This window comes from Pelecanus crispus, chromosome 13 (genome assembly GCF_030463565.1).
Source record: "Pelecanus crispus isolate bPelCri1 chromosome 13, bPelCri1.pri, whole genome shotgun sequence".
In the NCBI taxonomy this organism is placed as follows: domain Eukaryota; kingdom Metazoa; phylum Chordata; class Aves; order Pelecaniformes; family Pelecanidae; genus Pelecanus; species Pelecanus crispus.
Window position 1 is genome coordinate 3,404,204 of NC_134655.1, and position 25,512 is coordinate 3,429,715.

General features: G+C 38.1%; 1 protein-coding gene across 8 annotated transcripts in view; it reads right to left on the minus strand.

The window, feature by feature from the left end:
- The window catches only part of ATRX (ATRX chromatin remodeler), an 89,422-nt gene that overhangs the window by 7,629 nt on the left and 56,281 nt on the right, over nucleotides 1-25,512 (minus strand). For all 8 annotated transcript variants that reach the window (XM_075720749.1, XM_075720746.1, XM_075720747.1 and 5 more), the window contains 11 exons: nucleotides 22,392-22,529; nucleotides 21,276-21,451; nucleotides 19,182-19,299; nucleotides 15,323-15,453; nucleotides 14,940-15,028; nucleotides 14,602-14,774; nucleotides 12,012-12,165; nucleotides 11,608-11,711; nucleotides 9,609-9,717; nucleotides 8,352-8,529; nucleotides 6,753-6,947 (listed from right to left, as the gene is read on the minus strand). In XM_075720749.1, the coding sequence (XP_075576864.1) occupies nucleotides 6,753-6,947; nucleotides 8,352-8,529; nucleotides 9,609-9,717; nucleotides 11,608-11,711; nucleotides 12,012-12,165; nucleotides 14,602-14,774; nucleotides 14,940-15,028; nucleotides 15,323-15,453; nucleotides 19,182-19,299; nucleotides 21,276-21,451; nucleotides 22,392-22,529 (1,565 nt within the window). The remainder of the gene's footprint in view (nucleotides 1-6,752; nucleotides 6,948-8,351; nucleotides 8,530-9,608; nucleotides 9,718-11,607; nucleotides 11,712-12,011; nucleotides 12,166-14,601; nucleotides 14,775-14,939; nucleotides 15,029-15,322; nucleotides 15,454-19,181; nucleotides 19,300-21,275; nucleotides 21,452-22,391; nucleotides 22,530-25,512) is intronic.

Consider the following 25,512-nt stretch of genomic DNA (forward strand, 5'->3'; position numbering starts at 1 on the left):
TAATTCATAAACAAGTTTTTGTCAACGAATTGAACGTTTAATACCAAGGTTAAAAATAAAAATAAATTTAAATAAGCAACAAATTCTTCCGATTCTGAGATCAACAGCCTTTCAAAATTCACAAATTGTCCCCTAGTATGGAACTACAGTGAAACACATGCCCTGAGCTAGTATAAAGTAATGATACACTATATCCAACTGAATCTGAACTACTATTTTAATCTGCTTTTCCAGTCTGCGTTACATGACCTCAACTGAGCCAAGTTTTCATTTCACATAAAAATGGGACTGCGACTCTAACGCACTGAACACGCTGACGTGGGGAATAAGCAAGGAACAGAGGGTGCAAGAGTGCCAGCTCCGAGGGACACGCAGTGCCCCCCTTTTGTCTTTGTCCAGCCCCTACCTCATAGATACGCTCTGAAATACGTATGGCACTGGCCAAGGTAAGGCACAGGTATTGCACTTACTAACAGTATTTGTGGTGAAAAAACTTCCCGTTAGCTACGTATCAGCCAAGTCTACCCCAGTATACAATCCTTCGGGAGCTGAGTGTTAAGAGTCTGTGAGAACCTACTTTAAAAAAAAAACCAAAACGATAGCCCAGTCATAAATCACACAGATTTAAAAAAAAGACTGCAGATCCACTGTTAAACTCAGAGCAAAGTAAAATGTAACACCCGAAATACAATCATAATACATTAAACCGCATTTTCTCACTTCACACCATCTTTTCCTTTTGAATTGCTAGTCTGCAGAAATAACAAAACCTGCTTATCTCTTTAGTCTGTGTTAGATAATGAGCCGCTACATCTCCATAAAGCTCATAGCCTATATAATTATTTCTATACTTAAAACACAGCAACTTTGAGTGATTACTCGGTCTTAAGACACCTGTTACACCTTTTTGGGACTGACTTTCTGAAACAGTCCTTTTGTCGGGGTTCAGCCCCAGGCAGCAGCTCAGCACCACGCAGCCGCTCGCTGCCCGATGGGACGGGGGCGAGAATTGGAGGAGTGAGAGCGAGAAACACTCCTGGGGTGAGATAAGAACAGTTCAATAATTGAAATAAAATAATAATAATAACAATATAATAATAATAGTAATAATAATATCCAAAGCAAGTGATGCCCAATGCAATTGCTCACCACCCGCCGACCGATGCCCAGCCAGTTCCCGAGCAGCGATCGCTGCTCCCCGGCCAACCCCCCCAGTTTCCATACTGCCCATGACGTCATATGGTATGGAATAGCCCTTGGGGCAGTTGGGATCAACTCTTCCGGCTGTGCCCCCTCCCAGTTTCTTGTGCGCCTGGCAGAGCATGGGAAGCTGAAAAGCCCTTGACTGGCATGAGCAGTGCTGAGCAACAACTAAACCATCAGCGTGTTATCAGCATTCTTCTCCTACTAAATCCAAACCACAGCGCTGTGCCTGCTGCTAGGAAGAAAATTAACTCTATCCCAGCCAAAACCAGGACACCTTTTCAACTCTGCAGGAGAGCAGATGAATGAAATCAAGCGGTGGAAGTTAAGGCTAATTTAATAATTCATGTGAACAACACTCATAATAAAAATATCCTGTTAAAACCAAGTATTTACATTTTTCCAGATGCAGAAGCTGTTTCGGAGAGGTAAAGGCAGATAAATGGCACTATGAAGTTACAGCTGCAGTGCAATAGGCGTTTTCCCCTGAGAACCGCATGCACCAGCTCCTCAGCACTCCTCGGCAACCTGAAGGTCTCGTTCAGACCGCAAAGGGCAGAAAACTGCTGCTAAAATTAAAACTTGACATGAAACTTTGATAAGCTTCCAGGAAAACTACATACTGCACATTCGCCGTGTGCCTTTTTTATATAAAATAGCAACATTCAACATCTTCCCCCCCCTTAACAACACTTTCTATGAAAACTGGTCTTTGACTGAAACTTGGATTATCACAAAACCAGAATTCTCAAGGATATATTTTAAAAATCAAGCAGTATTTGTTTCTTTACTCATGTAACGGCTTTACTTCTGACTTTTAAAACAATATAGAATGAATTCTCCTAACCCATTAAAAGCAAAAGAATTAACCCCCCCCCCCTTTTTTTTTCTTACATCAAAGAAGTTGAAAAGTGTGTTAAAACTAGGAGTTACCAGAAGAACCCTAACACTCAGCTCTGAGTCACTCCTCCTCAACATACATTGGGTGCTGGTCTCTTCTCCCACGGAGTTAGCGGTAGGACGAGAGGAAATGGGCTCAAGCTGCGCCAGGGGAGGTTTAGGTTGGATATTAGGAAAAATTTCTTTATGGAAAGGGTGGTCAAGCATTGGAACAGGCTGCCCAGAGAGGTGGTGGAGTCACCATCCCTGGAAGCGTTCAAAAAACGGGCAGAGGTGGCACTTGGGGACATGGTTTAGTCTAGTCTACCCTTGATTGGTTTAGTGTGGACTTGGTAGTGTAGGTTAATGGTTGGACTGGATGATCTTCAAGGTCTTTTCCAACCTAAACGATTCCATGATTCTATGATTCTACACGATTCCTGGCTGTATTCCTAAGGAACCTTCCTACTGTGGGGCGTCACTGAAGTCAAGAAGTTCTCTGACTTAGCAGACATCCCGCAGAAAACCTATTACCCCTCCAGGTTTTTCCACATTCATGCTTAGACAGTTGGAGAAAAGATGGGAAACATTTCACCTGATTCCTATTCGTAATTCCCTCTAAAAAGCATGCTTGGAAGGGGTCCATTCTAAAATGCATTATTTTTCAAATATCTTTGTACCCGTGTTCTGAGGAATCTGTTCTTTCAGAGCCTAGCTGGATCTCCACTTGACACTTTTAGTATATTTATGTGTTTTTACCGTGCATTTCACACCAACGGTAAGGATTACAAAGGTAATCCCTTACCTCACTGTCTGCACAACAGTAAAATTACAGTGATAACATTGTTCAGCAGACTATGCTTTGAAGATGTAAAAGAGGCCTGAAGACAATTATACACAAAACCTGTAAAAGGCAGAACTAAAGCTTTCTTTTAGCCTAAATGCTTATTTTGCTTTGCTGGTAATTATAAAGGAACAGCTCAGTCTTTGTAAGGAAGGGGTAGACAGCTCAATGATGGAAGAGTAATACAGGTAAAGTTTTAGTGGCCTTTGTTTCCAGCTGAGAGCTGCAGAGATCGGGGAGGGGTGCTGAACTTACCATGAACAAAGCACCGGAATATCATGCAACATGATCTTGAAGAAAATTTTAATCTCCAAATGCTGTGTAATTAATCGATGTTAAAATAAAATGTTTCCATAAGCATTATCAATAGTCTTTTTAATAAATTTAAAAAAAAAAAAGCTATGAGAGTGTTGTTAAATTCATTTGTTAAGAACTTTTGCAATTATAAAGCTAAATCATGCATTTCTGCTAAAACTACACTGAAATAAGGATTAGTTAACTTTCTGAATGAATAACCTTGCACAATTTCAAGAATAACATCCACTGCAGTTATTCCCTACATCTGATACTTGCTTTTCATTGTTTATGTAGGATTTTAGAGAATTGGATAGACCAAAAAAAAGACAGAATAGGAAATAAAACATAAAGTTACGCTATTATAAATAAGGTATGAGCCACAATTCAATTAAACAGATCACAGGAATCAAGTAAGGAGTCACTGCATCTACTGGAATAGCTCGGCTTTGTGTGCAAAGCAAGAACCTAATTGTGGATAAAATCAAAATCAAATATCCCAATCAGCTGAGCTTCACAGGGAAGACAAACGGAGCCACAAATAATTTTAAAAAAGTGGGATAATCAAAATAGTACCAAATGAAACAGAGTTCTCCAATATACATTCGTTCGTGACGGTTTACTACCTTGGCACTAAGCCCTGTTCACCCAGGCGAGGCAGGTCAATCAGCAGTCACCCCACATGGAACCATTCGCTTGGCATTTTCCCTTGGCTGAACCACCCCGGCTTCGTTCACGGCAACTCGCCCCTCGGGCACATCTGATGGCCTTACAGGACAGACTTCGCTCCTACCCTCAGACTCCCTGCCCAGAGCCCAACCGCAAGCAATACTTTACATGATGACAGCTACTGATTTTTATTAACACTCCTAGAAACACTCCCTCTAACATTTTGAAGAAGTTTTCACCGTGACTATACCAACAACACACGGAAACACCAGCTACCACGCATGCCACAGCCTACTCTGGCAGCCGGCTAAAAACGTGGATTGGGAGTTACGTACTTCCTCCGGCACGTCCCACCTGCAGCGCTCCGCTCCCAGCTTCTGCAGGAGCTGAGGCAACTCAGCGTCCAGCGCGATTCTTTCTCACTACCCAAGACTAATTCAGGGGGAAGAAAGAAAGGGGAAAGAAAATTTGGGGGTTAATGACTAGCTTCCCATATTCTGTGAGGCTATCAGGAGTGCAAAGCCCTGCTTTCAACAAATAAATACAGAAACTGCTAAAACAAGATGAACCTACCTGATTATTTACAGCCTTTTCAACCAACAAATGAAAAAAAGGGATTAGAAATTTCAGTATGTACTAAGATGCACATCTTTAAAAGGATGAAATTCCATTCAATACCATTTGCTAAAACCAGGAAAAAAACCAAAGAGCATTCCAGTACACAGATTTGCTCTATTCACAGCCAGGGACTTGGTTAAAAGCTTGTACTCAACTTAACTTACATGAACCTTACACTGATGGTTGGAAGGGAATTAATATGGAACTTAATATTTAAAGCTGAATGATAAAGTAAGTTTGGAGTTTATAAACTTGGCCTTTTACATTATACTTCGTTAACTGATTTATTATTGTAAAAGAAAACAAGTAACTTTCAAAATACAATTATTGCATTGGACTGATCAATGCTATGAGTAAACATACTCAGTTGCTTCCTAGGTTTTTGACCTATTATTATTTTCTTAAAAATAAGTGGCAGCAGCAAATGGTGATGCATTAGCTATGATTTTGTGGAAGCATAAACGTGTATAGCATAAAATAACTAAGAAAGTAAGAAAGATAAAATAAATACTATTAATTACAATGTAAAGGAAGATGTTTTAGGAGGTAAAAAACCCGAATTTGCCAAAATAAAAATGTATAGCATAGTAAAAAGGCAGAATAAAATTTTCAGTTATCTACAATTTACTGCTTACAGAGAGAAACACTGCAATAAAAAGAGCTTAGATACAGTCATTAAAGTTTGTTTTCAAGGGTTTTAAAATGCATGTGTAACAGTGACTAACACTTACGGGCTAACACTTCCTAAATCCCCCCGGCAGCTGCACTGACACTGTAGGTGGTCTAATAGACTGTTCCAGAGAACGGCTTAACTATTAAGAATGCCAATGTGATGCCTGACCACAATTTATTATATTATAGCGGTCTACAGATAGACTAGAATGGAAAACATACCATTTTTCCTTGGAAATAAATAGATTTACAAACTGGAAAACCTCCCTCCCCACACCCAGATGCTGTATAATGACCTAAACACAGTAGTAACTCGGAGATTTAACCAGTTAACTAACCACAGCCCACACATTCACATGTTACTATACTAGCTATTCACCTGGTACGAAGCAAAGATAATTGCACAACAGCTTAATGATGAATTAGTCTTTACCAGACCACATACACAAAGAATATATAATATAATATAAATTAGAACATAAATTGGACGAAGTACAAAACCGCAGCCTAATCTTAAATGCAAACTGACTTGGAAAAAAAAGAATAAAATAACCGAACCAGTTATTCTTTCCCCTGAAGTTTACTCCTGCCTGACTATAAAAGTTGTAGTTTTTATTTTTAAATTCAGTTAGTAAATTTTTCGGTTCCCTAAGTATCACAGAGAATAGTGAACCACTACTATGGAGAGCAGTGACAATGAACCACTACTACACACACACCACACCCATTACAAATCGATTTAGGCAGGCCTCAGTGAAAACAAACCATTGCGATCTTAAAAGTTCATTGAGCACCAAGTCAGAAAACGGTCTGACATCACTACTTCGTATTATCTCAGAGTACAGAATGGCAGCATTCTCACTAAGTTGTGTAAATGCTGTAAATGATTGCCTACAACAACGTCACTGGTCTCTGCTAGCACTGGCGACACTAAAAATAGATCACAAAATCTTAGCTTGTCCACTTTTCCTCACTTAAACAGTAAGTAAGTGCAACTTTTTCCCTATCTCTACTGTATCTCTATTAATGGTCCCTTCAACAGAAACAAGGAACTAAAAACCAAAAAGGCTTGGCAAAGGAGAGCATGGATTAACTTGGCTCTTACTAAGTCCCACCTAGGTAGACAAAAACCAGACCCTGCAGTACAGTCTCACCTCACAGACTGGTTATCACAACTCGAGGTAACGCTAGGTATGACCAGCACCCATCTAGATATTAATTTGAATCTTGGCTTCCACAGTTTCCTGCAGTAAAACTTTTATTCATTCAAATTGTGTGAAAAAGTATTTTTGTTTGTTCTGATATCAAATTTTTGTCTTTTAACCGCAGGTCTTTTTCTTACACTGTCAATTACATTGAAGGGAACCTCATTATCTAGCTCATTATACCATCCATTATATTAATTACGTATTTTATTGTGTCACCTGCTATTCACCTCCATTCAAAGTGAAAAATACTGCTCTGAAGCGAAAACACAGCACTCTTCTCCTTCCAAGGAGAAATACCTCACATCCTTAAAGAGATGTAAATTATTTTTATAGCATATAATTCCTCGTGATGTGCATCAACTTACTTTTGGCAACATTGGCGTATCTCTCTTCTTCTTCTTTTCTGAATTAGGATCATCCAGCAAATCTGGCTCAAAAGTGTACAGCTCTGTAAGTTCATTCATAGTAAAATGACGTTCAACTTGCTGTTGGTCGACAACCCGGAAAGACAATGACTGCTTTGTTACCTGACGATCATAGATCTTATCTTCCATCGTTCCCTAAAAAACAAGGCGCTCACTTTCATACAAACACTGGACCTTCTTGTCATATAGGAAAAAAAATTAATAGATGCAAAAGAGCCGGAATAACAACATAACAGTGCCCTATTTTCCTTGCTTCTTTGACCCTGTATCTACAAAGTTACCTGAAAACAAATTTGCTGACAGAAAAGAAAAAAGGAAAAAAAAAAACCCTCCTGGAGGTGAACACAAACTAATATGAATTGCGTACATGACGTCATCTAGCTATTGACTAGAGTAAGAAATGTATTTTTTCATTAGTGTTTTGAAGAGATCTGGTTTTGCTTCAATTCCCCAAAGCAGGATTATGACCAAAAAAATGGCAATTTCCACAGCATGTACCTTATTTTGCTGCTTTGAGCAGCCTGTAAAAATGAAAACAGATACCATATCACTGGGGTGGAGAGGAGAGGGGAAGGGAAGCAGTCAAGTCTAATTCATCACAGCTGTGTATGAAAAAATTAGATCCTTGGTGAAAAAAAGAAAATTACTTTTTTTAAGGGGAAAAAAAAAAGATTACTACGAGAAGTATGAGAACAGCACAGCCTGTTCTGAACATCGTAATTTAAAAAGGGTATCAACAGTTCAAAAGTGCACATAGAAAACTACAAACATAGACTGAAGCCTGAAGAAAAAAACCCCATGCCTGACAGGAACGTGTTACAAAAAGTAATCTATTGAAGTTGGCAAGTAAATAGTGACTCGATCAAGAGTTAAGCACTCTTACTGGGAAAGGCCTTCAGTCTACTCTATAACACCTCAAGAACTAGAAGATGAAGCAAGGTACTTCCTAACAGAGATAACAGCATTATACTTAAAAAAAAAAACATAGACCAGTGACCATCAGAATTATTACACATCTTTAATATCTGTAGGGTGTGATACAAGTTTTCAAATCATGACTGGATGCCTTTTTATAAAAAATTCTTTAGCTTCCTGTGTTCTCATTCCAGTTAGACCACCAGGCGCCCACGGACCGGGGGTCTGTAGAAGACAGCGACACTGAGCAAGCCTACAGCCTAAACAACAACCATCCTCTATGCAGTCTCTTCAATTAAGAACTTTTAGTGGTGTGCAAATGAAAAAAGCCAAGAACACTGTTCTGAGGCTGGATGTGTGAATCACTGCTAGAATTCCAGAATTTATGCTACACAAAGTGTCAGATGAGGTGGGCTTAGCAGGAAATAATGTCAGTTGTTATTTATTTTACCAATCTTTCCTTCAAGAGCTTTTCCAGTGGCCAAATACTGCTATCAGATTAGGCCTGGAAGGTGACCGGATCACTGTGGACCACTACAGACTTCAGCACAAGTCCAAATAGATACAGTTTATAAATTTGATTGCAGGACCAGAATATGACAAAAATATCAGACAGAAACCTACCTGAGCCAAAAACCTGTACACAAACACAGGTTTGTTCTGCCCGAAGCGGTATACTCTGAAAATACTCTGGATGTCATACGATGGGTTCCAAGAAGCATCGAAGATGATTACTCTATTAGCAGCCACGAGATTAATTCCGAGGGAACCTGCTTTAGTGGATATAATAAACAAGCGGCCTCTGGAAGAGAGAAAAGTTGCAAAATTTTAATGTTTTGGAAAACAATTGTTCCCATGTTGCTGTGTTACTGTGGAGTTGTTCATACACTGAAGTAACTCAAAAACTTCATTAAAATACTGTATTAAGCATAGAAGAGATGCAGGTTTTAAAAGGACAAGACTTTTAGCAAAATATACACTCCCAGAAACACAGATCACGGTCTTTTGCAAACCAACTGTTAACAAAAACTGGTGGATAAGAAAAAATTTTTGGTTTTGCATTTTAATAAATTTAGTTATAGCAAATTAAACTATAATTTTAAACAGGCATATCCCATGCTATTGAAACTGTTTCCTGGCTAGCGCACTTCCAGAATAACTCTAGAATGACACTGTCCCTTTGATTTATCTGTTTTTTGAATACCATCTTACTCAGGTTCAACTTCAAATGAGCTCTTGACAGATACCTGACAGAATAAACTAAGAGTATTAACACTGAATTAGTTTACTTTGTTCCATTTAACTCCCCCCCCCACCCCCATACATTATATGCAACATAACTACATATTTTATTTTTTAAACCAATCTAGGAAGGTGAAGCTCCTCAATTTCACTAAACTTGTGCAAGTTTGTACCTACCTACCTATCCAAATCAGACTTGAAAGTCCTGTCTTGTATGAACAGTGGATGGCCAGGAGACAACTCTGGAGATAGCCGAGCGCTACATGCCTCTGTCTGGCCACGCGACTGCTGTCTCCTCGCCAGACCCCACAGGGCTCTGACCTTCCTAGCTCCTTATATCCTTCTAAGTAATTGTAATAAAAAGACTGCCTCTGATCCAAATTACTTCCATTTGTACTCATCAATACTTGTTCAGCGTTTCCTTGCTGGTTTCATTCTTGTTTAGATTGTAAGCAATCTCAGGAAACCAGAAACCTATTGCTGTTGCACATTTTTCGTGCAAGTTCTGCACTTGACAACATTGTGGTATTTATTTGCCTAGCCTTAAGAGGTCATTAACCTAATACAAGTAACAAAGAAATAGGGAACAAAAGAAAGACAAAGGAGAAAATTAAGCATATGTATCAGAAGAGATCTCACCTCACATTAGTTTCATCATTAAATTCTTCAGCCCATTTCTTTCTTGACTGAGCTGTAGTTGAACCATCTAAGCGATAGTAATCAATGTTTCTGAACCACTTTCCTTCACCTATAAATGTAATAGTCAAGTTATTAAAATGCTGATTGTGTAAGTAACCAGACTGGTAATACTGGATATACACAACTCTCTAAATAGTAAAAGAACAAATATGGAACATAAAACACACTATCCTCTGACATTTTAAAACAACAGGAGAAGACTATAGGTTATTTAAGACACAGAATGTTTTTGCAGGATATAGGTGCTTGCCACAGGCACGCCTTGGAAATTGTGTAGTGAAGTTTGCGTAACAAAACATAAAGTATGTAATATGACAGAAATAATAGCAATAGCATTTGTGATGACAATGATCATCCACAAGCCTGCAACAGCTCCTACAAACCCTAAACCAATTTTGTCTACAATGATTCAAAAATAGAATAAATGTTGTCAATCTCATTTTGCCTTGCAAAAAGTATCCAGCATCTATCACCATCCATTTCTTCTGAAGATTGTTATTATTTTACAAAAAGATCAACTGATATTAAGTGAAACTCCTCAAAGCAGTTTTATACAGTTTGGAATTTAAAGATACGAATTTATAATCAAATTATGTTCCAAGGTTAAATTTTAATTGACGTATTTGAAAAGACCTGAGCTTTTTTTGGGTAGTTCCTGTTTGTCACTATTTCTAGTTGTATATACACGTCTGTAGAGACATGCCTTAACTTGGAGCCCAAGTTAATCTAAAAAAGTAACTACATCTAATCTTTAGGCATTATAGTACTAATTGTACTTTTCTAATTGATCTGTGTAGTTTCACGTTTCATGTTCTTCTCTCCCCAATTCACACGTAACCTTTCATTTTCATGGGCCATCAAGGTGTATGTACACAAAATGAACCCCACTGTGCCATCAGTTATAAAGAGAATAGTGTTTTTAGGAGACAACACGGCTCAATACAATCAATCATGAGAAAGAGATTGTTGACTCATGTCAGGAAGGTCTCTATATGGTGAATCTTGCTGTGATACATAGTCTAACTGCTTACCAAAAGAATTACCACAAATGAAAAAAAACCCCACCCCTTAAAACATTATCTCAGACTAAAGGCACGGACTCCACAAAATACACAGCTCGTAGCATCTGAAGATGACAAATGTTCAGAAGCTAAGGAAGCAACAGCCAGAAACAATAAACCTGAGAGAGAGATACCAGAGATCTTCATCTAACTACGGTGTTGGTATCACTAAGCCACATTTCTCTTACGCAATTGTTCAACATGGTTACACTTAGAAATAAGATACTTGAAAGGAATGGCAGATTCAAAGGAATTCTTCAATCAACACGTACTGGGAACTGAAACTTCACATAAAGATGAACTGCATCATCAGCTCTGGGAGGATCTCACAGAGTAAACAGAAGAAACATCCTCCGCAGAGGACATCTCTGGCTAGTGAGAAATTCCTCGTCATTTGAGCATCACCAGAATAATAATTAATGCAATACTTTGCTCCCTTATGAAATCTGTAAAACAATCTACTGCAGTACATATAAAGACTAAATTCACATTTTGCATGTTCTACACCCAAAGTAGTCTAATTTTCTTCAATTATCTCTCTCCCAGTAGGAAGGATCAGAATTTGCCACGCATCAGCATGTAACATCATTTTTGTACAGAATTTAACAAAATGCCTTCTCTCCTTTCAGATGATGAACATTTAATCTGCTTAGGCTATATTAAGCACGGATGATACAGAATGAAATCAGAAGCAGGAGTCCATAATGGGATAGCAGAGACCACCTGCAGAGGAGACCAATAATCCTGCCAACTTCAGGAATAGTACAGAGCATGCAACACTTCTAATGAAAACAATTATTTCAAATCCATTCCCTCTGGACCGAATAGAGACTTGTAAAAGAGTTATTAGCTTTGCAATTGTTCAAGGGGACACTCACCTTTATAAATAGGAGGCTTCTCTTTGTCAGTTTTCTCCCTGTTTGCCAGCTCCAGAAAATCTTCTATCAAATCCAGAGATATTAGGGACTGGCTAAACACTAGGCTGAAAACAGAAACAGTGAAACACAAAATTTGCCTCTGAGGTTATTATAATTATTGTATTGCTTTATTTTTCTTCCTTCCTCACCCTGATACTACCTTTGAAACAAACACCCTTTCTAGACACAGAGAAAGACTTTGGTGGAGTACATGCATGTACGGGGAAACTCACTTATAAAAATCAATGTAGCATGCACATTTGATTCAGAAAACTGAGCTACAGCATTATGAAGACTGAATGAAAGAACACTGTCAGACTAACATATTTATAAGGTCATTAAAAATATTTCTAGAACTGACTTACACTTTGTCTCCAAGCTCTTCTGCCATTCGAAGAATTTCAAAGAGAAGCACCATTTTCCCCGAATGTTCCAACACTTCAGCATCTGCATCAGTGACAAAATCTTTGTACCAATCTGGCGCTGGGCTACCAGGATTAGAAGAGGATGTAGCTTTGCCTATAAAAAAAGAAATAGAAAGATTTTTAAAAGATAAAGGCATGGTCTTTTAAATGCTTTGAAATGTCTGAACTACTGAACTGTTTCTTCGTTATTGGGCTTAACTGGTATGAAAAGAGTTAAACAGAGAAAGAAAAAATAGTGTTTGTGCTATTAGCATTACCAGATTAGCAGTTATCAATAGCACAAGTCATCAATTAGAGTCACAAATCCCCTTTCTGCGTTGCACGTTATTTGGACATCTACCAGACATCTGCAGGTTCTACCATCTCCATCTTTTCCCCAAGAGTATCTATCAACAGCTTTGTTTCCAACAAGTACGCATCTTTGAAAACTCATCCATAAATGTTACAGCCATTGAAAAGCAGCTTTCCATTAAGAAAAGTATTTCGAATCTCAAACAAACATCTGAAATTGTTGGAAAAAGAGAGTGGTCTTTTGGGTTACCTAGTTCATCTATCAAGATGAACTCTCTGGAAGAGTTTCCAAATGTTACAATAGTACAGGTGTTTCAGATGAAACCCATAAAGCATCTCCTCTTACTTCTGTTAGGCTCACATTTAGGATCTTTTTTTCCTAAGCTAATTTAGAAGACAACATTAGCATATAGGAAAAAAAATACACCCCCCCCTTTTATATTAATTCACAATAGAGGGGGAAAAACCAAACAAATTCCACCATCATATTCTGCTTTTTTGCAAAGTTCTTTAAGCAAGTTTCTTGTCTGCTCATCTGCTAACACACTATTACACTAACAAAACCTGTACAATACATACATGGGAACAATCCCATTTTTAACATGTTACTATTTTGTTAATTTGACCTAACCCCTTAAAAATATAGAATTACTAGAAAGAATTACAAAATTCAGTTTGTCATTGTAAAAATACACCACAATAACTATGCACCTAGCAAAACAGGTCTGTGGGGGTCTGTATCACCCAGTCCGTGCTGATCCTTAAGGATACTCCCATTATGTTTATTCTGAATTGCACCCGGAGAAAGCATGTATTCAGCATTGTAATCAGAACCAGAAAGGCAGACAAGAACCATGAATTATCTTGATTTACACTACTTCTTTAATGCTATTTCTATGATCTTCAATTTAACCTCCTTTGCATTAGAGTGATAACAATTGATTAATCAGATTTATAACTCTAACTTTTTTCACATAAAAACTTTGATCTACTGAAACATTTACTTACATAGAAGTGTTCTATCTCACCAACAATTCAAAACATTTACATTTTCAGACTATGCACTGCAAATCAATCGTGACACACCAGGAGATTTCAGGTGCAAGACAGAACTGATCTTGACAGAACTCACATTTGAGCCTTCCTTCATACAACCTTTTAAATAACGTATTTTTCAATACCAGAACAAAGAATGAACGAGTTAATCAAATAAGAGACCTAGATGTGCTGTGGGAAAACCCTATACACATGACCTATTTATTTCTAACTTCACCCCTAAACTTTGCAGAAGGGCCTCCAACAGCTGCAGTGAGATAGAAACTTGCCCACAAGCCTCATCCAGTGCAGCATCAAGTGTTTGTTTAGAAATTCCGTACCTACATTAAATTGAAGAAGGCTGCATGAGAGAGGGAAACATTTAAGTGATCCAGAGACAGAAACTCATCCTGCCTATATGCAAGTAATTACTTTAATACATTTAATCTGTATGTGCATGTATCTTACACACACACTCTTGCCCTTACATGTCTGCATTATGTCACTGGGATGGGGACCAAAAAAAAAAAAAAAAACCCAAAAAAAACCTTCTCACCTTAACTGTCCCCCAAAAAATTGTTTATTTAGTGGAAGTGATTAGATGGACAATAAATGATGCAATCAGAAAACTAGCTCTGTGATACTAGATACGTGACAAAAGCTAGATTATTAAAGGAAAACCCAAAAATAAAATCATAGAATCATAGAATCATAGAATCATCTAGGTTGGAAAAGACCTTTAAGATCATCCAGTCCAAAGTAGTTTGAATAACAATCTTTAAAAAGGTCTCGTATTCCTTCTGCATTGTATTTGCTTGCTCAACATCCATTTCAAATGCCAGGTGCAACAATGAATGGCATGCATATTTCTTAATCTTTCCATTAATCTTTCACCAATATGTTTAACAAGAGATGAAAAGCAGCACAGTTCCTCTGTTAACTTTGTATCGTTTTGTACTTATGAATTAAAAAAATTAACTCTGCAGCTTCCCTGCCACAAGATGCCCGAGTTCTACATCAATGCCCCTTGTTTTCCTAGGACAAGTATACTGTTAGAAGTAACAGGAGCTGTAAGCATAGAAGCTGTTCATGGAATTAAGGAATTGGCCATTTTGCAACAAAGCAGACTCCTGACAGCCCTCTCAAATCACCTTTTGCAAAACGAAGCTGACTTGTGCTTTACTTACTTGTATACTATACTCACCTTCATCAGATTTTGTAACAGATGGAGGGTTGTTTACAAGTTCTTCTGCATTTCCTTCTCCACCTCCACGAGATCTTGAATTCCAGACTTTAATGACTTCAACATCATTGTCACTGCCACTTCCACTCGAGCTACACTCTTTCTTCACTTTTTTCCCCTTGGATTTTTTTTTCCTAGAAAGGTAACATTGTACACCCCATTGTTTTTTAAAAATTCTACTGCTAGAGTACATATTCTAACAGCTATATAAAATAAAAAATAAACATTCACTTTTACAGAAATCAGTTAAATTCTAAGAGGGAAATCCAACAAACAACAACAAATAAAAGCTCAATTACTTTGCATAATCATCAGAACTTAAGCTCATTGACGTTTCATCGGAATCAGAAGCTATGAACTCATCCAGACTGTCTTCATCAAAATAGCCCTCAAAAGAGAAAAAACAGAAATTTTATTAAGTATGGTCATCCAGAAGCTTTTCTTAAACATTTAGCCATCTGCTTATTCTTCATTTAAACAATGGTAAGTTCTACAAAGGGTAGGCCTTGCAAAATGTTTTAAGAATGACAACATACCCAGAAACAAAAATATGACAAAACCAGCAGCAAAATTACCCCACAGCAACAAAGATTTCCATTAATTTGACGAAACTTTACCTAGCATTTGGCAAAGCTTATTTGGAAAGTTCTCAATAGAGAGTATTTTGATATATCTAATTTACCTTATTTTCTTTGCTAATATAGTCCAGCTGCAAACACCAAGGGTGAGTCCAGATTCTGCTCAACATCTGGAAATCCTGGAATAGTTTAGCTCCAGCTTTGCCTCTTCCACCTTCATTGCCACTACCTACACCTGACAATAAAGTTCAGGTTTTAGAATGAAACCTTGAAGTAAGTTTGCCACATACCATTCCCCCTTTGAACAATCCATTCGTGCAGTACTGAGTGTTCTTTCCAGATGCACATCATATTGTAACGTCTCTTGTAAAAGAGGTCAAATTACTGAGTCACAGGCATTTTTTTCCTAGTTAAAGTTGTCAAAATTAGATTTTCCCCTTTTTCTTGATAATGAGAAACATGATTACATTTTTACATAAACGCGCATTTTTCCCCAGTATAGGAATGAATCCAAATCCTCTTAAAAGGACAGTCATGTCTATTTAGGTTTTGTAAAAGCAGCCCAAGGTAGAAAACAAAATAAAATCCGCAGTTAGGTTTCAACGAACTTGGCTTACTATTTTGAGCTACCTTTATTTAATGACTTGTAATGCTGTGTAGTATTCTGTTACAATCAAGCATCTAAAAAAAGCCCAGCCTATTTTTATATTGTACAAGCACAAGTTAATGCAAAGTCGTACAATGTTCACAGAGTTAAATTTCTTTTTTGTAGTCTCAATGTCTCATTAAGTAGCACATTAACTTTAGGTTCTTGAAACAGATTGGTTTTCATATTTATTATATGCATCATTTAAGGCATGTCTACGCACAAGAAAATAGTATTTATTGCATCACAATCATCAAATGTCTACAGCAAAACAGGCACAAAGCTTATTTGGTGCCTTTGCTCAATGCACAAGACAATCCCAGTAAACGTCTACAGAGTATAAATATTTTAACAAAGCAAGCTCTATGTTTTAATCATACAACAGCTTCAAGTATCTTCCCATTTGTGCTCCCCTATGACTTTGGAAAATGGAATTGTAAGGACGACAGATATTCTTAGATTTGACTTCCCTAAACCTTAGCTACCATCAGAGAAACTTGCTGTCAACAAGTTTCAAGTTAACAAGTCCTATACACTTTTTAATTTTCTATATTACAGATGTGAAAGAAAATATGTATCATTTTCATTAAATGAAGGAAAAAGTTGGTAAAATTGCATCTAAAACACGTATTTTACTTTATGCCTGTTACAGCGCACAGAAAATCGTAAATTTAAAAATCTGCAAATGAGCAGCAATTCCCCTTTTGTATTTATCTTCAGTAGCAAGACTCCCTTTTTTATTGAATGAAAATCAGAAAGCATGTTGTCATCTTTTGAAATACTAAAGTAATGCAAAGACTTGATGTGGGCATCAACAACTAGCACAGAGATTTGCTCTGAAGACTTGAGCCATGGTCAGCTTAAGACAGCTTTTTCCCCTCTAAAAGAGGCCGTTGGTCTTCCCTTTCTCTTGCTTCCCCTCTTCTTTCTCATATTGACTCTGGCACTGACTGAGCTGACCAAACTGGCAGGACACTAACCCAAGACGAAGACAGAAAAAGGCAGCTAATGCTCCCTACTTGCTCAGGGAGGTTAAGCAGCCCACAAAGGGCTGGTAAGTCATGGAACAGTACAACCCCTCTTGACAAACGCAAACTTGGCTAAACTCAAATAATTCTGTTGAGCCCTTGAAGTCTAGGCAGATTAACCGACCTACCTGTTAGGCAGCGCGTTTTCTTACAGTTGCACGTACAACCTGTTAATAAATTAAATGGCTCCAACAACGCAGCAAATTTGAAGCTCACTGTAAGAGGCTTTTTGCCAGAGCAAACCTTTCCCTTAACTTTAACAGACACTGGACTAGGGGCTACTTCCTCTTATCTGCGGCCTGCTTCATTAAAAAAGGAAGTATTGAAAGCTGTTGTATGTAAAGGCTTCCATAAGGAGTAAGAGAAAACCAGCTGCAAAGATACAGCGCTAGCTCTTACGCTAACCAATGATCTGTAAAAGATTTACATTGCCATCTAAAAGTACAGCAGACTAACAAAGCCAGTGTTGGGAGAGTCTGAAATTACAAAACCAGCCCTGCTTTGTATTGGAAATAGGCCAGAGATAACCTACCAAACTGCCATAACCGATGCGATTAAAAAGTTCCTACGAAGAGTGACAAAGATTTAACCTAAACCATTTAGATGCACGCCTGTAGAGTAAATAGCTAATGCTTGTCGTTTTTAAGCTACTAGCTTTTGGAAGGCGTTTCGCATGATGCAGAAATAACAGAACACAAATAATCTGCTTTTCAGAACATTTGTCTAGAGAAGAGCCAACACAGAACAGACTGCAGCACAGAACTAATTAGAAATCGGCACTATGCATATAGGTTTGGGCTTGTTTATGTACTGTTTTGAAGTACCATTAACGTAAGAAGGGGGGGCTTGCTTTGTTTTGGTTATTCTGTATTTTTTAAAATAAAACACAAAGCTGTTACTCCTTTAGAGTAACAGAGCAAAGTGGGCAGTTGGCTTTTAGGCATCCAATTATTACTGGAGGTATCAGCAGAAGTGAAATTACTTTCACTGGTCCTTCAAAACTCTTTCCTTCTATAACTTAATCAAATAGAGGCAACAGACAACTGTGGAAATGCAGTCTAGCTAGCAGTTGATCTAGGAGATCACAAACCGCACTATACAGAATCTGAAGTCATTAAAACAACACAGTGAATTTCCTACTACTATAAATCATAGCTTAATTTGAGATACAATTAATCTTTCTTGTAACTAACCTTGGGAGAGTAACCAGAATAGAAAAATAGAGTTAAAAAAACCCCCAAAACATCAGCAACAGACAGGCATTTTAAGACAGGTGGCGTAGCAAGTGCAAAAAACCAAACTGGCACAACAGACTATGTAGTATGTTTTGTAATGACTGCAAAAACTGAATACACGCTTCAAGCTTTAGACAAAAGCCTAACAGCAGTGCCTTAAACTTTCTTGACTATGGAAATCAACCCCTGATCATTAAGTCGATTATTATAAACGGTATTTAAAAAACCAGAATTGCTCCAGAACCCAAAAACTGCTGCTGAGGAATCTGGCTGCAAGAAGCACAGCAGTACAGGCAACCTCACTAAGAGTTCCTTGAGATTGCCATTCTAACAGTCTAACACCTTGATATACTAAAATTTACAAGCTGCAGTGGCTTATCTCTAATATAAGTGAACAGCACACCAGCCCACAGCAACGTATTTTGGGTGGTTTTTTTTCCTTATACACCTTTTCAATTAAACAAATATACATTTTATTGGGAAGATGCAAGTCCCCAAGACAGACCAGTCAAGACCCCACTGAAAGCTGATGAAAAGCATGGTGGTTGTGAAAACCAGACTTGTGGGTTTTGAGAACAAAAGAAGAGAGAGTTCCACAAAAGAGCCAGTATTTGACAAATAACAGCTTCAGCCAGCATAATGACAAAAGGAAACTGCAAGGCTTGGCAGCGCGCTTACACCAGGACATCTCAATTTTGCATTCTCTCTGTCCAGTCTTATTGTTAATATCTTGTTTCTTGGAAGAGTAAGACATTAAATCAATTACATTTTATGTTTAGAAAAGGAAGAAAAGAGAGATGAAGCAAAACCTGAAGGCGGACTACTGTTAAGAGATGCAAATATTATTATTCCTCAAAAAAAAATTTTTTATATGCAACCAAATGTTTTGCTATAATTCAAGTTTCAGAGCTAAGGTAAATCTTACAGGAAGCAGAAAAATACATCTGTATTTTATATAATACATATAAAAAAACCCCAACCTACCAACTATGGCAAAAAGCCCCTTATTAAACGACCATCAATCTTGTTACCCGAGAGAATTGTAGGCACATACCTGTCAAATGATCCAAGTAGTATTGGTAGAGTTTGCACTGAATAGGTGTCATTCGAACTTCTAGAACATACTCATATTTTGGTGGGAGGAACTTTGTTAATGCTGTGTAATCTTTCCTCTGTAATTTTACAAACAGTACTTTAGCCATATAAACATGAAAGCGACTACTGAGAGCTTAAGAACTTCTGGCATCTTAAACGACAAAGCACCATGCATGAATTACAATGATTCAGATGCTTTCCAACCACAAAGGGAAAAAAAATAGCCCACTAAATACAATCCAATTACAGGCACTGTCTGCAGAAGCCCATCTTACCTAGTCAATGTGGTTGTCTCGTCAAAAGCCTATGACCCGTTAACCCCATGTCCCAGTTCCAAGTCCTTGCAAAGTTGACTGCAACTTCAGTAGCTGCTCTGGTAACTACTTTTGTGGGGTTTTTTGAAATACTAAAACCTTTCTTTGTGAAAGCGTGGGTAAGTCAAGAAGCTAATATCAGTGTTTGGATCACAGATGGACTCGCTCACATTCAGGTTAACCGTTTTATGTTTTAGAGTACGTAGTTTCTGAATACTTGCCTGGGGCAATGCAAAATTTATTTCTGTTTTCATTTTTTTGACTCTTAATGCTAGGCTACTTCTATCCACCCACCCCTTCATCCAAATGGTGAACAATGTATTGATCCTGACCGAGAGACAGCTGCATGTTTAGGAGTTAAGTGACCTTCATCAGAGCTAAGCTGTCCGTGCTGTGCTGCACAAACGCCTTGGCTGCAGGATAACCTCAGCCCGCTCGCTGCAAGAGAGGAGCCCACGGGCAGCTCCCACTTGGTACTGGCGATTACGCCACCTGCATGGCCTGCTGTTATCTAGCAGCGTAGCAAGCAGCTCTCATGAGAGCATCCTTTAGGAACAGAGTTGTTTTCTTCTAAGGAAATTACATAGCAGCTCGAAGGACCAAAAGGGAGAGCTGCTCTCTATGGACAGGATCTGCTCTGCGCAGCGCACTGTGAGAAAATCCATCTGGGCTCCGTCTGATGCTGCACAAAACACGGGGTGCCCACCATCTGAAGGCACGCAAGATTTACTTGCTATTTATGTTCCTCTTCTCGTTCTGTCTTTCCGTTTGTGTTCCTGTACCGCTGTATAGATGTGTAGAATTATGCATGCTATCCTCTCACTACTATTCGTATTTCCAAGATCATAATTTTACGATGGGAGGTCCTTTACCAGCCTTACACATTGCCATAAAACATTTTTATTTCTGTTAAGGAGAAATAAGTAACTGCTTGTGGGACTATCCAACTATAGCCATTTCACCCAGCTCACGCCCACTTGGACTATTTAATCAACTACCAACAAGTCCACAGCCAGGAAGAGGCACTTCGGTGTCACACCTTCGATCAGGCTGCCGGTGTCTGGGTTTACAAAGCAGCAACACCATGCTGATAGCACACGAGGTGCAATACCATAGCAGGTTAACTGAGGAGCAAGGCATCCAGCCCTCATGCTGGAAATCCAGGCAGTTTTGGGGTTTTTTTTTTCACCTAAGGTCTTTAAGATAAGAAGTTCTTAACCCTTTCAGACCTGATTAATCTTCCTTCTCTTCCCCATTGTTCTGATTCTCACAAATCAGAAAAAACAGGAATTCAGAGCCAAGTGACAAACTATGCATCACCAACTTTCTGTGCAGTTCTTAAGGCAGTCGAGTTTTTAAATGTGTATTCTTTAAATGTGTATATGGAATTAAAAGAGAGTATTTCAAAGGAACTGATCTCCTACTCTGCTATATAATTTTCTAGTCTCCTAGCAGGAAAACAGCTGTATTCTCTAATGTACGTACCTGTCCAGCTTAGGATACACTGACATTTGGATAAAAGCTATGAAATTTTTTAAAAAGTTTTTCTGGTCACAATAAATAATGCAGAGGTCTAGCAATCAGTGAAAAGATTTAAGTCAAAAGTAATAGCTGGATTCAATGGAGCTCTCAAATAGCAAGTGTACAGGCCTTTGAGTGCTCATCAGAATGAGATGAAATAACTCCTCCCCCTCCCTGCAGCTAATTCAAGTAATCAGTTATAGTAAAACTGTTCTTACCTGAACACATCCAGCTAACATCTCATAGAGAATATGGGCACGCTTCTTCATTACTCTGACATCTACCAGAGTAGAGTCTGCACACTGACCGTTCTGAATTGGATTTATAAATCGATTCCGGAATTCCTTAATTGAACCGAGCAAATTCTCCTTAATAAAGTTAACCATGCAGTGATCTAGGACAAAAAGATCAGACTTTAGTTGTTCAAAATGGAAAGTACAGTACTGGGATTAATCCTAACAGAAAATAAATGTGTCATATCTAAAACTAAGAACTTTCTGTTGAGCAAAAAAACCCAAACCACCCCTATGTTTTCCAGAAAGGGCATCTTAAATTGACACATAGTCCAGGCACAGAGGCAACTTCTAAATTTAATGTCAGATTTAAAACTACCTCATCGTGTTTGTTACGCAAAGTTTGAAAACTGCTGTACACCAAAGCAATCATATAACAAATTCATACTTGTTTTTTAAATAGATTCAAAAGCATGTTAATCAATAGGAAAAAACTTTACAGCACATTAACAAACAGGAGCAAATGTTACAAGCTAGTTTAGAATGAAATCCCCAAGACAGTAACATAAATCACTGTTTAGTACGTTCACGAGGAACACTGCTCTCCAATGGTTTAAAACCATTTAAATTGATGCTGCTGCACAACCTGGTCCACCCGTTTCCCCTCTGAACATTCTGTCCCTTCCCCATTTGACATGCTGAGACTCATCTGATCCTTTGGTTGGCCAGATCAAGGAACTAAACCGTCGGAAAGCTATTCACTTCTGCATTGTTCATGTTTTGATACTCCTCATACAGGCTCCCTGAGGAGTCAGATGTCTGTAAGGCCACGCCAAGGGAAAGGATGGAGCAGCGGCCAGATTCCCAACAGCTTCATTTTAATTTGGCTTAAACCATCATGGAGCCACATCTTGAGACAATGTTTTAAAATGCAAAACGCAAAACCAGCTTGTTAGGGTTTTTTTAGCTATAGAAACCTGGCAAACAGCTTCACCGTATCAAATTCTTTTCTTCTAATCAAACTAAATCTATCTATATATTGCTGAAAGGCAAAAGTATATTCAAGGAAATAAACAGTTCTTAAACCAGAGAACTACTCACATTCTATAAGATTATTTTGCAGTGGTGTTCCTGTAAGAATTATTCTTCTCCTCGATCGAATAGAATTCATTGCCTTTGAAACAGCAGATGCTTCGTTTTTTAGTATGTGCCCTTCATCACAAACGACAAAATCGGGGCCTAGAAAGAAATAACATTGAATCTCTTCCATCTTTTATAACCACAAAGAAGCTGACAGCCTAAAGAATCCAAAATTTGTTCTACTAATGTTATTAAGTTTGGGTTTTGTTTTTTTTTAAACTTTTGTGTGTGTGTGTGCGCGTGTTCTGTGGTGGGTTTTTTTAGCACCGTTAAGGTTCTCACTCAGCCTCTGCACAAGCATTCCCAGTAGCCATTCTGGTAAACTGCAGGCTATTGCTTGTAAAGTCTTCACGGGAAGGATTAAATACAGCTTTGCAATATATTCCTATAAAAATTATCTGTCCATGCAGGTACTGTGTGCATGTCTACATTTCCATTCACCCTGACAAAAAAAACTTCATAAAACTGTTTCTTAACTCCAGCTTAGGCTGCCATCTACTGGTGCCCAGTCAATTTTAAAGAAAACCAAAAATCAGGTAACCAGTAATTTTTCATTAAAGCAACATGTCAGTATCAATAGGGGTAAACTGTGCAATCAAAAGTCTTATCTAAGACAAGACACAATCAAATCTGATTTGAATTACAGACAAGTGAATTGCCACCTTCCAGCTGAAAGTCACCACAGAAATGTCCTCAGCTTTCTTCCAGAAGATAAAAAACAAGGATTCTAGACTGCTATTTCAGGCTAGTTGCATCAGGAATGTCAAAACCACACCACGATACATTTCCATGGTATACAAAGCAACTCTTAATAGTATTATTAGGGGTTACAATTTGGGGTTTAAGATAAATAATACCAAACTTGGCAGAACAGACTTACACACCCTAATGGTTTTCATATTTGGGGCAAATTCTGGAATCTCTTTCCTTCAAAGTAGTAGTAAAAGATCTTCTAGGATCCTGCTAGTAACTTAGAATGAATGTTTTACCAGATCTAAACGTGACCTCAATTCCAGTACCATCAAGCACAAAGTCAGCTGAAGTTGAGTTTATGCACCTTTGAAAAACGCTACACAAAGCCATCAGCTGGGCTCATCTATTCAGCTCTAAAAAGGCTGGTATTTGAGGTGGCAAGGAGTATTTATCAGCATGGATAATCTAACCTTTTATAACTTTCTAAGAACAGTTTTCCTCCGACTAACTTTAAACTGCCTTGTAAAGAAGAAAGTTAACTCTAGGACAGTGATCAACAACAGAGAATCAATTACACCTTTGACCACTTGCACGATTTAATTGCAGTGCCAGTCATCTTAATCATGCCATTTTAAGTGTCAAAAAGTGATCCGAATCTTACATGCTAACAGAAAAGGAATCGAGAATATATTTTTTCCAAGCAGAAAAAATATGTCTGTCTAACCAAGTCTAGAGGACAATTATGAAAATCCACATATGAATTCCGAACACACTTCAACTTGTCCAACCCTACTTATTTCTGAATGTTCACACCTCACAGAAACATCTCCCCATTTCCTTCATGACTTTTGTACCTTCCCCAGTTCTGACAGCATGCAAATACTGAGTGGCTACACACAAAGCCTTCCTTTAATTTTAGGCAAACATCTCTTAATAGCAACAGATGCTTTCTCTAGTCCTCATGCTGGTATTTCCTGAAGAGTAAGTATCTTGCAAGCAAGCTGCGCATGCGGTGTACAGTACTACTGAGATGGTTTGGAGCCACTTTCTAGAACTGAAGCATTTGCAAGGCTTTGCAACATCTCCCCACCAGATGTGAGGGCTTGCACATCAATGTATCATTCTCAGAAACAGATTTGGTCTAATACATTATGTTTACAACCAGAATCAAAGTACATTAGAGAAGAAGGATAATGAAGTCTTAATGATAGATAGCAATCAAAATTGTGCAAATACCCCAGAAATCAGTTTCAGCAAAGACTGCGATTCATTAACATGAAGCGGTTAGTTAAAACAAAACCAAAACCAAAACTAACAAACCCACCCCACAAACTATTGTTTAGAGCAAGTGAAATGATAGTAAAAATATGAAAAAACTATCTTAGTAAAATTATTTGTGGTTTGTTTGGCAGGCGTGCAGCCTTGGTATCTTGAACTAACATCTTGGCTACGATTCAGTGGCAGGGATTTTCATAAGTCTGTGGGTTTTTCCCTTGTTCTTAGAAAACATGAATGCAATTCATTATGGACAGAACATTTCTCAAAATATTATAAAGGAATGTAAAACTTAAAGGGACCTTAAGGGATCATTTAGTCCATTTTCTTCATCTGAATAAGAGTCATGAGAAAGGGACATATCCTCCCTGACAGAAGTAGGAAACTCCATGACCTCTCTCTTTTGCTAAAACGCTATGCAGTAATACCTGATTTAAATGATCTTTGCTGCAAATCAGAATAAATTCTGCTCTTTCCTTTCTCCAACTGATGTAAAAAACAACTGATAATGGTCCTTTCAGTAACCAGCTCTTACATGGTAGGAAATTTGTCAGTTTAGTCATCTTTTTTCTAGGCTAAAAAGCCTTACTCCTTCAGTCTTTCCTCAATGATCACAGTCTTCATCTTCTTATCCTTCTTGCAGTACTTGCACGTTACTATATTGATATACATGAAACATACTCCATGATAGATATATAGATATACACACAGTTCTCCTTTTCCTCTGAAGTCTACAAGAACTTAAGTCTGCTTCATACAACTGCCAATCAAAGAGCAGTTTCCAAGTCAAACAGTAATGGAATGTTTATTAGTAGCAATAAGTGAGAAATCACGAAGTTATTGAAATGCTGCAAGCAAAGCACGACAGCTATCAATAAACCAAACGGCATTTCATCAGTTGCACAAAGCATTATGGGAAACCATTTGTTGCTCTGCATGGGTATATAATCCCGCTATTATTTCACATAGCAGAGCTAGTTAATTAATGAAATCACTTCTCCACCATAAACTTTGGCTAAACCTTCCCTCTCTGGTCCCCTCTTCTGTAGCACACCGTGCAATACAAGCTTCTACTATAGAATATGTCTACCCTAGCAGTATTCATTTTAACCAG